This window comes from Acartia tonsa, chromosome 1, assembly GCF_053477335.1.
Source record: "Acartia tonsa isolate MP-2025a chromosome 1, ASM5347733v1, whole genome shotgun sequence".
Taxonomy (NCBI): Eukaryota; Metazoa; Arthropoda; class Copepoda; order Calanoida; family Acartiidae; genus Acartia; species Acartia tonsa.
Genome location: NC_137260.1, coordinates 41,358,715 through 41,371,686, shown reverse-complemented (window position 1 = coordinate 41,371,686; position 12,972 = coordinate 41,358,715). Strand labels below are relative to the sequence as shown.

At 30.5% G+C, this 12,972-nt stretch overlaps 1 protein-coding gene across 1 annotated transcript in view; it reads left to right on the top strand.

Annotated features, from left to right (window-relative positions):
* LOC145317350 (carbohydrate sulfotransferase 11-like) overlaps positions 1 to 12,972 on the top strand; it is a 47,426-nt gene that overhangs the window by 27,814 nt on the left and 6,640 nt on the right. Inside the window, exons 2-4 of the mRNA XM_080158768.1 lie at positions 9,796 to 9,865; positions 10,618 to 10,733; positions 11,430 to 11,540. Of these exons, the coding sequence (XP_080014894.1) occupies positions 9,796 to 9,865; positions 10,618 to 10,733; positions 11,430 to 11,540 (297 nt within the window). The remainder of the gene's footprint in view (positions 1 to 9,795; positions 9,866 to 10,617; positions 10,734 to 11,429; positions 11,541 to 12,972) is intronic.

The window sequence follows — 12,972 nt, the reverse complement described above, 5'->3', positions numbered from 1 at the left end:
TTTACAATCCTGAACAAAGTTTTTACTTTAGTTTTATTTTCCTAATAAAATGTTTACATTAAATTCTTTAAAACAAAGACTGTAACTATTCATTTTACTAAAGCTTTTACTTACTGTTGTCAAATTAAACTTATAATTTAAAATTTGATATAGTTAATTTAATGTCTCTTTAAAATTTTTATTTTATCAATACGTTCATCAAATTTGTTATCCTTGTTTCAAACCATTCTATTCTATAAAGCTTTATGTATGTGTGTTTGATCTTGTAAACGAGGACCAATCGTTACACAATTTTAGGGAAGATTAATATTGGTTCTACAGATGTTTTACTTGATGGTTGAAAAAATATACCCATAGGAAACTACTACTGGTATTCATATAACTTTTTAATCTTGTAAACAGAGTCTTAAGCAGATTGTCTTATATTCAAAATTTTAGTTTTAAAAATGCGAGAGAGGAAAGGGTTATAGATTGAACTATCATAGTTGATGATATGGAGAGAGAAAGAAGGCCTAGTTGTACATGTTAGTAGTAATAATATTTTCAACCACAAATTGACAATTCAGGCGCCACAAATAACCTAGGTTTATGGCTAGGATGGAGGATTAGATTTCTAAGAAACAATAGTTTTTTATTTTATTTTAGGAATTAAGTACTGTTTTATGCTTAGATCTTAAAGGATAGACAAATTAAACAAATTAAAGGGCGAAGGGGCTCAAGAAAATAGCCTAAAACCACCTATAGATATTAATACATCTTCTCTGAAAAGTACAATCAATTTGGACTGCCAGATTCTGAGATTTTTAGCTAAAGACAAAAAACTTTACCACTTTTTATTCTTAAATGTTTATTGCATTTTTATTGAATTCCCTTCCCTGTGAATGTAGTCGGTTTTGCAAGGCCTATCTCATATGAATAGGCCTTGTTGAGAAATCATATGCATACCTTTCTCTTTTAAAAACATTTTAGCGAAACTAATCTTCAAAAGTTTGTCAGTACGTCTAACTGTAATAAGAGAATGCAGTTTTCTATAGCATATATTTCAGGATAACAAATTCAAATCAAATTCTTTATAAACCGCCATTCGTTCGTATCCCTATAACATACTTTGTTCGAATGTGCAATAAGATAGAACTGGATATATTTTTGAGGATAATAAGATAGGCTTCTGAAAATATACACTTAAATTATAAATATTTACAACTTAATTCAATTTGTTATTCTGACGTACTTACTTATGTGCTTATACTACTTGTGGATGTTATCATCCTTGTTTCATTTATTTCAATTTTATGCGACTGTGCGGCAATAAAATTACGAGTTTCGTAATATCCTAGCAAAATGAAATAGAAACTATCGACATTTTTTATGACTCACAATCAAATATTTATTAATACTTTTGGTTCAAAAATATATATCTGTATTTGTATTCTATTATATAAAGTAGTCAGTTTTTTTTTGTCTGAAGCTTAAAATTTCATCAACTACTGAACTAATTGAGTTAAAAATTTTAGGGAAGCTTCGCAGAGGTCGAAGGATGGATGTAGGCTATTTCATTTAAATATTTAGGTTGTGGGATTATTTTAGACTATTTTCCAACCTATTAAAAATTGAGACCCTAGACGCTAGGGACGCAGGAACTAGTTATAAATGAAATGGAACTCTCACAATAAATATTTATAGGAAAATACTCTGAGCTCGTTTTTAAAAAAGACTAAAAAACACACATCTGATCGAATTTTAGTCATTTAACATCAATTATGCGTACGAGCCCCTTGCATCAAGAAGTAGGAGAGAGAGGTTATAAAATAGTTCAAAAGCATCCCAAAGCTTATATTTAAAACTATATTGGAGAAATTAAACAGTTAGCGAGATCTGGACGGACGGCATTCCAATTATTATAATAAAAATAATAAATTATAGTATAGATGTATAACCAGACAACTACCTGGAACCCCCTGCTATTTTTCGTCTGCTCGCAAATTCTTTTGTAGCGACTTGGCTGTGTTAATATTCCCGATGATATAGGTTGAATTTTAGAGACCCAATTTAAAGTCGGCACATGGGTCCTTGGGAAAGGGAAATACTGTTATTTAACCCTTTCCCCCACTAGTGTTTTACTCTAATTTCATAAATAATAATAATCTTATGAGAATCAGAATAAAAAAATATTTCATATAATAATGTTAAAATTATAAATTAAGACCTTGCAAAGAAAGCAATAACTTGTTGGTGGTGAATATCCTTAAACTCGGAGAAAATATGAGAGAAGAAATGATTAAAGCGAGTAAAAGCTGTTTAATGTGCAAAAGTGTGATAGTGCGCGCGAGCGTGCGCGTTTGTGTCAGTCTGTTAGGAATAAAGGGATAGACATTAATCATCCAATAATCTTGTATTCCAGTATGGCTTCGAAACCGATCAATATTTGCTGGATTAAAATCGGTTCTTGGCCAAACTAAAAATCATTTATAGCATCGTATTATAAACAATTTTCTACAAACAATAAAATAAAAATCATAAAATCAAGACTAGTTTTGTTGGCCCGGACTTTCGGTCGGTCGGGGTTAACCAAAACTGGTTTTAATCTAATAACTTCTTATTCTAATATCCGCGGAAAACTGTTTGTTCCTAAGATGGATCTTTAAAAAGACAAGTCATATAGAATTACAAAGTTCAAAAACAAAAGAATTTAAGTAAAATACAAAAAAAAGCTTAGTGGCAGAAACAGTACATTAAAAGGTCATCATTTATGCCCACAACAAATTACGGACTTTCTAAAATAGCAGCCGAGAAAACCATTTTGTCCATAGAATAAAAATTACTACTACTGACTAATAAACTCAAAAAGAGTAGATGCTTATTATTTATGGAAATACCCACAACGAATGTTATACGTCAATATTAACAGCCGTTTTAAAAATTTTTAATACCAACAAAAATGGCTATTCCTTTATTCCTAGTTCTTAATGCTCATCTGGGGTTGGGAATTAGAGACAGAGTTTTCTCACGAGCAAGGAGTTATATTTTATATTTTACTAACTAGTGGAAAAATAGTGCAACCCTCTCTAATATAGACATACCTTTGTATTGCTTTATTCGTCCTATAAAATATGTATATTCATTTATTTGTAATGTCATATTTAATTAGCTTGTACAAGCTGGTTTCTCAATTGATCTAAAGGGAAAAGACAATGACCGATAACATGATGTATATCCCTAATGATGATACAAAAAATTGCCCATTCTTTATATTACAATTAGTGGTTGAAACGTTATGACATTAAACTTGATGAACCAACCAAAGAAAATTCAATAAAAGTCCCCAAAGTTATAAACCAAAAATAAGAAACCGTTATTATAAAGAATTGGGGACTAGTATAATAAATATCCCAGGGTCCCCTCCGTCCATGGTATTTCTGGACAGGAAGTTCAACTCTGTAGGAATATTTTAGTCTTACCTAATCAATAAAATAATTGTAAGAAAATAGATGTAATTTAATACAAGGACAAAAGAGTTCTTATTTTATTGCTTTTTAAGCCATTCCATAATTTTGTTTCGTAACTTTAAGTAAAAATTCCATTATGACAGCAGGCTTGTACAAACATCAGGGGGGAGAAGGATAACAGCATATCCAGTATGGCCTCCTAACAGATTTTTATCTTTGGATTAAAACCTATTCTCAGCTTTACTGAGAAATCACTATATCATTGTATTTCCACAAATATTAAAATAAAAATAACACGCGGAAAGCTATATGTAATACGATGCGATAAATGACTATTACAAAGCTTTATTTACAAATGTATACTACATATAATAGGCAAGTTTTACAATTGATAATATGGAGGAAAATTATTTATCCTCAAATGTTCTATCCCTCATTTCCCTGTACAATATAAACTTTAATAACTGGAAAAAGTTCAATTATTCTTGTTTGTTTGTTTGTTTGTCTGACATGGCCTTTCACTAGTGGTACGTGCACACCATTTTAATTATCAAGCAGATTTTGAAAATAAGAAAGGATTAAATTATTTATCGCATCTATTAAAGACAATAAACTTTAGGCAGATAAAATTCATAGGATGAAATACAATTTTGTCTTATTATTCAAGGAAAATTGTCTATAATATGATACGATACATAATTTTTTAATAGGGCTTAGAACCAGTTTTAATCAAGCGGATATCAATTGGTTTCACACTTAAACATATTTTCCCAGCAGCGTGCTAGCTTAATTGTGGGTTATCATTTTGTGACATTTTGAGTGTGAAATTTTTATTTGTTTATGTGGCTTTTTCTGGAAAATTATTGTGTGTAAATTTTCGCGTGAAAGATGGTATTCAGTCGACAGTCTATACTAAATTTAATTTCAACACAAAAAAATGAGAGTAGATGATAGGTTTTATGTAGGTTGTTTCTTTTTACTTTGTGTTTGGGTTGATTGCTAAAACATTTGTCAAAACTTTGAAGTCTACATCTTCAGCCTTGGCTATTTAGAGTTAGAAATTAAAAGAAACTTTACTTAAATCACCTATGGTATTATCCATAATGGCCTAAATTTTTCTAAAAATCAATTTACTTTAATCACTCATTAGTCAGTTCGCCCATCCAGCAGAAGGGGAGGGGATGGAGCCGTTATTTCAGCCAGCTACAAGTTTAATTTTATTAGAGTATATGATAATCTGGTGTAAGATCCAAGTATTGATGAATCCATTTCCTATTTATAAAACGTGGGGTAACAAAACACCGCGACAAATATACAATTCTGTGTCATTTAATTGAGAGGCGTTTAGCTTTTCTATTGTGAGTTAATAATCATTCTAATTCGCGCTTTCCGTTTCCTGTTTAAGTTTGTGAAATTAAGATTTATAAGAATAAAAGAAAGGAAACATTATTATGCTTTAAAATAATTAGGCTATATATTTTTAAAATAAGTCTCATGAAACACTGCAATAATTAGCCTTTGTTGTTCTAAGGTTTTGAAATAGAACCCACCTCTTAATTTCTTATTTCAAAAGATGATTCTTAAGGCAATTAAGCTATATATGTTTGTCCACTTGTATATAAATAAATTAAACGTTGATATTTTATGTATTATTCGTTAGATTTTTATGGTCGTCCTTGTTTACATTAAAAGGACCTCAAACGAAGTAAGCAATATATAGGGTTTCAACAAACAAACAAACCGGCACTTGCATTCAAATAAATTGTTAAAAAAATCATTACTTATAAATGACAAAATTTGTCAAAAAAGGCAAACACTAGCATATATTGTCCTACTTTAAATATGGTATCCATTATGGTATAATCATTATATAAATATTAGATTACGATTGAGAGAAAATCTAAAAAATTATATTTTAAATTTGATTCCATATGTTTTATTTGAGGATTTGAACCCTCCTTTTACTCAACGATTATCTAATATATACTTAGGGATGAAGGATAAAGATATTGTCATTAAAAGGAACAAGTATTTTCTCTCTAAAATATTTCTATCTAGAATATCACTGTCTTTTACTTGTTTAGATTGAGTTTTGTGCTTTTTCCTTCCAAGTGCTTAGTAATCACAGATAGAGTGTAGTTTTTTTTTACCACTGCACTGCGGGGTCTTTATCTGCAGTTTACCAACCCTGTGGAAATACCCTGTAACCAATATAACCTCACAAAACAAAATAAAAAAGTTGCCTTCCACCTTTTTTATATTTCAATTCATAGAGAAAGGTTTCTTTGCTCGACTAGTCCCTTTTAGAGAAACCACTGAGAAGCGTTTTTACCATAGATAGTGAATTAGATTCAAAATTAAACTGAATTATTCACAGCTTTATCCCTGGCAGAAATTACCGAATATTTTTTTGAAAAGTTCCCATATTGGTTGGAACCCCCTTGGTCATTAGTCTAAAATGTTAATGATCAAATTGTCCCGGTTTCCACATACACTCTAGCTCAGCTGGTTAAAAAATATGTGTATTTGTTGTAAGCGCAGCCACTCTTTAATTAATCAGAATGTCAGAACAGCTAAAAAACTATCTGACCGTCAACCATATCTAGGTAAATAAACATTTGTAATAATCTTATAAGTAGACGCTTGTGACATAACTATCGATATATTAATATTGAATGTTGCACCAGGTATTCAAGAAGACTAATATTTCACTTTGCCCCATCCCCTCCTCTACAATTGAATGAACGAACTGACCAATAGATAAGCAAACTAAATAGACAAATTTTCGCTATCAATATATCCACGTATATTCTATATCAAGAAAAACTGTAAAACAAAGTATATTAAGATTAGCTTGCATTTTATCAATTAAATTACATTGTATTTGCTGTACAATTGTCACAAATTATTCAAGCCGATAAATACAATTATATGAAGTGTATTGATTTAATTGAATTGCATATTGTGTGTTCAATTTCATTAGAATATAAAACAATCATTAATATTCAAATGGCTATTTTCTACTGATTTCGATTTAACTTTCATTTTTATTGATGCAGCAACTCTACAACAAGGGCATGTGCGCTGAGGTTATTTATATATTTGCAAAATATAATTGAACTTCTTGTTTATGACTGATTTTTAAATAATTAAATGTCTATGGCACACTTATGTTTTTCCCAATTTATGTAATTCATTGGTCTTCTCATCTTTTCTTATTACAGTTTAAATTTTAATGGCAATTATTATTGTTAAAATATGACAATAATTCTACATATGACTGTAGTGTTTCAACTTTTCCACCAATTGTTTAAATAACATATGGCCTAGCTATTTGTATCTTCCTTTAAGATACCTGTTTGGTAATATGAATTTAGTAGGTTATCTACCAAGTTATAAAATGGCCCTTTTTCTTTATTTTAAGTTTTATAAATGAAGACCAGTTAGTATTTATTTACTAAACATTTACCAAATGACAACTAAAAAGCACCCCATAGTGATTTTTATCAACGAAACTTATGTGCAATTACACTTTTAATTTTCATAACTTACATATTGATGAAATGCGTTGAAATTATAATGATAAATAATGAGCATTATTAGACTATGAACCTAAATCATGTTCTATTCTTTTATTCTTTGAAAATTTATTGCTGCTGCACTTCTTCTGGATTAGTTAACCAATGTCCCGCCGAAATATATGAGGAGCCCCGCAGGTTTTATCTTAGTAACCCGTAGAGAGAAAAGTAAATAAAACTTAAACAAATGCATTGGTCCTTATTTTTTACCAAAATAAAACAACAGATGACTTTTAGCTTTTTAGGGGCGTAGGTACTCTATAAATAAGGTATGTACTGTGTAAGTCTGTCTGGCGGTACATCACTAAAAGATATTTAAAAAATAAGCACTACATGTTAATGCAAAGATACTTTGAAACTTTAATATTATTTTTTACATCTGTTCTACGGTTAGCTTTTAGTCAAAAACATAAAAAATCACCTTATTTATTGTAAATCTGTCAATTAGTTTGTTATTTTCTATTTTTTCTTTTAATAATGTTCTTTTTTTAAAATATAACTTGTTATTGCTACGCTACTTTTTCACATGTAGCAGTTTTTCCCATTAAGACTAATGTATAAAATTTTCACAACATTAGGAGCAAATAAAGCACTTGTAGAAAGCAGATATCAAACCAAAATTTGCCTTGGGCATTGCAGAGCTCAAACACAGGGAGGGAGGGAACATTGAGATATTTATTACACTAGTACCCAAAGTTTTATAGTAACGTTTTTCTTATTCGTTGACTTGACAACTTTGGAAACACTTTTGAATTTTGATTGGTCGGTTCATTAAGTTGAATGTCCAAGCGTTTCATCCACTAATTGGTAATTTATAGAAGGGGTAATTTTGTGTATCATCATTGGGTGTGAAAATGAATTTATCAGCACGTCTTTAAAGTAGCACAGCAACCAAAAGCTAACAAAAATTTAGCAAAATTGAATTGTAAACTCTATTAATGGAATGTTTTAGTTACTTCATTGGAACTAGTTGATACGCCCCTAGAGGCCACTAAGTGCATCTGAGGGAATGGGGAGGGGGGCGAATCGGCTTTCACTTTCGATGTTGGTTTATAAAAGAATAAATAAAAAAATGGAGAGTGGGGGCTCTTTTTTCTATGGACGATTTCTCTTGGTACTGCGCAAACACATTCCGCTGGACCTATATGAAGCTTCACTGTAAATGAGAACTATATGTGGTTAAGCGTTTGGATTCTTCGCTACAGACAGAAACAGACATACAGACAATTATCTTACTTTTAATTATAATATATTTGATTTAAGATAATCGATACATTTTTACTTGGATGTTGCACCAGAATTTCATGTACTCTGATGCTTGCAGCTTGCTAAAATAGCGATACCCTCCATCAACGCAATAATCCCATACCCTCCCTTCTACTGGATGAACTAACTGACCAATAAATGAGGTCCATATTAGCAATCTATTTGAGGACAAATTTCCCTAAAAATATATCCACATACATTTTATCTCCATTTAAAAGACTTAATAATTACAGTTATCAGTAGTTAGGGAGAGAACTATCTTTCCAATCATAAAAATTTCATAGATTTGGTTATATGAATAGAATGGTTTATATTGTCTTATCCCTGATCCCTGAAGGGGAGACGTACTAATTACAGTTGGAAGTCTTAATCTAATAGTTATTTCTCGCATCGTATTATAAACGGCTTTCCGTGGATATAAAATGTACAATTATAAAATTAAAACCAGTTTTTGGAGCCCCCAAAATGCCAAAGGCACGGGTTAAAAAAACTGGTTTTAATCTTATGATTGTACATTTTTATATTCGTAGAAATCTGGATAATAATACGAAGCTAGACATAGTTTTTTCGTATGGATGAGAACCGGTTCCTATCCACCGGATTCGAATGAATACGTGAAATTTAATTTTCCTTCTTTTTTCTCTCTCATCATGCCACAAGGATATAATCAGGAAGGAAGGCGACATTGGGCTGTTTATTACAATAGTCCTCAAATTCTTTTTTATTCATTAGGGACTTTTATTCATTATGATTGATTGGTTAATTTAGTTGAGTGTCTAAACGTTTCAACCACTAATTTTCAGCTACTGAAAGGTTATTTTGTGTTTCATTATTGAGGACGTACATCAATTTATCGACCATTGTCTTATTCCTTTAAATCCGTGGATGTTATAGAAATTATGCGGTTAAGATGAGAAAATTTTTGTATTTATGTATCCTTTTTAAGATAGTTCTGATAAAAGGGTTTTAAAAACAGTAATATTTTTAAGGTTGGAGAGGGTTCCTAATATTTTATAAACAGATTTTCTTATTTGTTGGCTTAAAAACTTGGGGGCTTTATTAAATCCAGATTGCACAAATTTGAAGTGTCCAAGTTTTTCAATAAACATTTTTATTCCATTTTGTTTATCATAAGTTTGTTTGGTACATGTATGAGTTATTTACTATGACATAATTTAGCATAAAGGAATATTTACATTCTAAGGTATTAAATGATCGTACTATAGCTCATCATTTAATACCAAAAGTGGAACCTAGTAAAAGTGTCTTACTCTGATTATGACGTTAGAAAATTAGTCAATGAGAGTCCACTGTAAATTTAACCATTGGTCAATTACAGTGTATTCCGGCCTCTCATTGCCTAATTTTTTTAAAAGTCATAATCAGAGTCAGACACTTTTACTAGGTTCCAAAAGTGATACCAAAATACTGTTGTCAACATAAATTACAGAAGGACGGATTTACGGATTTAAAAAAAAACAATCTGAAAGTGTTATTTATTTTAGAATGGAGACGAGAGGATTGCTTGGAACTCAAGAGGTCTTCTCAGAGGAGAACCTTCTGGTGAAAGAACAGGTTAAACTATGTAATATGTAATAGGATGTAAGTTCGTTTGTTTATTGAAAAATACCCGAAAGGGCATAGTTGAGTATTGAACCCTCTCCTTCTTTTAATTTGAAATAAATTGAAAATAAGGGGGGGGGGAGCTTATTGGTATTTTACTTTAGGTCAGGTTAGGTGAAATAATATTTAAATTTAGAGAAAGGTAAGGGCTCGCTTGGTTTTTTAAGAGAAAGAACCTAAAATTCAAGTTGCTCTTAGTAATTATCTTATGTATTTCTTGCAGCTAAGGGAGAGTTAAACAGAAGCATAGAGCAGTAGCGTTAATAATAAAAATTAAAAACCTTTATATGATATTAAATTAATTCAAATAGCTATCTAAATTTAATTAAAAGTAAGATTTAGTGATATTTTAATATTGACGAATAAGCATTTTAATGGATAGTCCTGATATTTATTTATATTTATACTAGCGGCTACGCCCCTAGAGGCCTCTAGGGGCACTTGAGGAGGGGAGAGTCGAATTTTATAACCTAATTTATCATATTTATCTTTACTTTAAAAAAATTTAAATTAGGGGGGGGGGTTTCTAGGGGCAATTTCTCTTGGGAGGGTGGTAGTACCCTCCCCCAGATAGTTATAAACTTTACCGGGAGGAGAACCTGATCGGTTCAGCGGTTAGCGAGATCCTTCGGTACAAACACACAGACAAAAAACAAATAGACATCCTGTTACTTTAGTATAAGGATTAATATTTATATCTTCAGATTATCTTTCTGTCTGGAACGAAACTCTACCTGGATCTGGTTCTGGAGCTGGATATTCTGCAATTGGAACAGCTGCAGCCTTCTCTGAGGACTATTCAACCCCAAGCACAGAACAGGTTTGAATGACAATAAATTACAAGAGTTATTGGACTGTTTTATACTGGCCTCAACGACTTTAGAAATACTAAAAAAAAATTTTGGGACCTAACTTCTAATTATTAGTATGCAAACTTTTCAACCAATAATTTTAACCTACAGAAGGGGTAATTTTGTTTAACATTATTGGGGTTGTACATTAATTTATCCATCTAAATCCTAAGAGAAAGACGCCTAAAACATTTAATGTAAAAAAATTAATGTTACAATAAAAAAACAAATTTGTAGGACTGTTCAATTTTAATCTTTCTAACGATGTTGTAATAAGACAGAAAATTATTTTTAAATAGAAAAATTCAAAAGACAATTTTTTTTTCAAAATCGATAAGAATTGTAAGAATTTATTTGTTTGTGTATACCTAATTATCTAGATGCTACACTCCAATTAAATATCTTTAATTTACTCAAAATTAATTTTGGTCCCTCAGACTATAAGATGACCAACAAAGACACACCATCCACGATCTGCAATTCATCCTTTTTAATTATTTTGTAACTTATCTGCTTTAATTTTTTTTTAAAAGTTAAACGTCTTCAAATTGAAGAAACTCTAAGTCTGGTCCGAAAAGTTGTATGTAAGACAACAATGCGCTTCAATGTGTTCTACAAGAAAAATTTAACCGTTGTAATTTTGTATTATTTTAAACTTTTTTTAGGATTTTATAGAAAAGATGTCTAGTATAAAAGTGAGTGTTACAGTGCCTTCAGTTGGGAAATATATGCAAAGATTAGACCCAAACATCACAAGATATCAAGAAAACTTATTGGTAAGGAAAATTTTATTTTCACTCGTTTTAATTCAAGGATGAAAACATCCATATAAGAAAGATTTAAGACTACATCTTATTATTCTATCAAATTTCGCTGGTACCCAAGATTTTATATTCATTTACTCTTATTTGTTGGCTACAAAACTGTTGATACTTTTATCAAATCTTGATCATGAATTAAAATCATTATGGATGTATTATTGACTATGCAATTATTATGATATGATTCCCTGTAACTAAAGTTAACTGAATGTTCATGTTTAAAAGAATAATGTATTAAAATGATTTCATCTTTACTTAAATTCATTTAAAAAGTTGTTAAAAGTTTTGATGCATTACTTTTTACAAATCATTATTGCTAATTTTGCAAAGGTAATCTTATAGAAGCTACACACCTTATGATATGAGTACTAATAATTAATAATTGTGTAACCCTTTGATATCAATTATCAAGGATCAAATTTGATTAATATTATTCAATATGTGTTGTACAGATACATGAACAAGGCCATAACATCCAAATAAGCGAAGCTCAATAACTCAAACAAACCAAAGGAACAGGATCTGTGTGTTTGTCTGTTATACCGAAGGATATTGTTAGCCGCTAAACCGACAAGATTTTCCTTTGAAATTCAACTTCTAATAGTTACAGGAAAGGTTTTTGACTTTTTTGGGGGGAGGGCACCACTATCCAGCTCAATGAAGTCGCATCTAGAAAAAAATTACCTACAAGAAAAATATAAAAATAATCTACAGGCATTGCTAACGATGTTTTGAATTAAAACAAACCCTTTTCTATTTTTTTTTATAGATTTGCTAAACTTAAAGCATTATAATTCATTTTTATATTTACAAGAATCTTTTTTTAATCGTTTAAACAAATTTTTAAACAAAGCTATCTGGTATTGCTGGGAGACGGACATGTCTTAAACATAAAAACGCTGCCCTTTCAAAAATTGATTGGGAAAAGAAGAAAACCACAATTTTTATACATATGCTATTTACCATTTACTATACACGTGTCTTCACAGGGATAAAGAGCTTAATCAATCTAGGACACTATGGAGGCGTCCGCATTTTGTCATTTGGATGTTCGCCCGTCCGTCCGTCCAAGTAAATAAGCAAAAGGCTCGGATAAAATACAGGTCTTTGTTTGGTCAGTTTCTATTAATATTAAGGTGATTTTTGAGGGCAATATATGTTTAAGGTTTTTATGTATTTACACCAAAGAACAGTAGTAATCTTTTTTTTTCATTTCAAAAAGGCATCAGTTTTCATATAATCTATTCTTGTTTTGGCTTATTTTAACATTTATTTATCCATGAAAAAAATACGTAAAACAATATAATACGTGCCGGTGCATAAAAAGTTATCACCCCAAGGGGTCAATTCTATTTATTTTCTACGTGAATGTGTGAATGAAAAACAA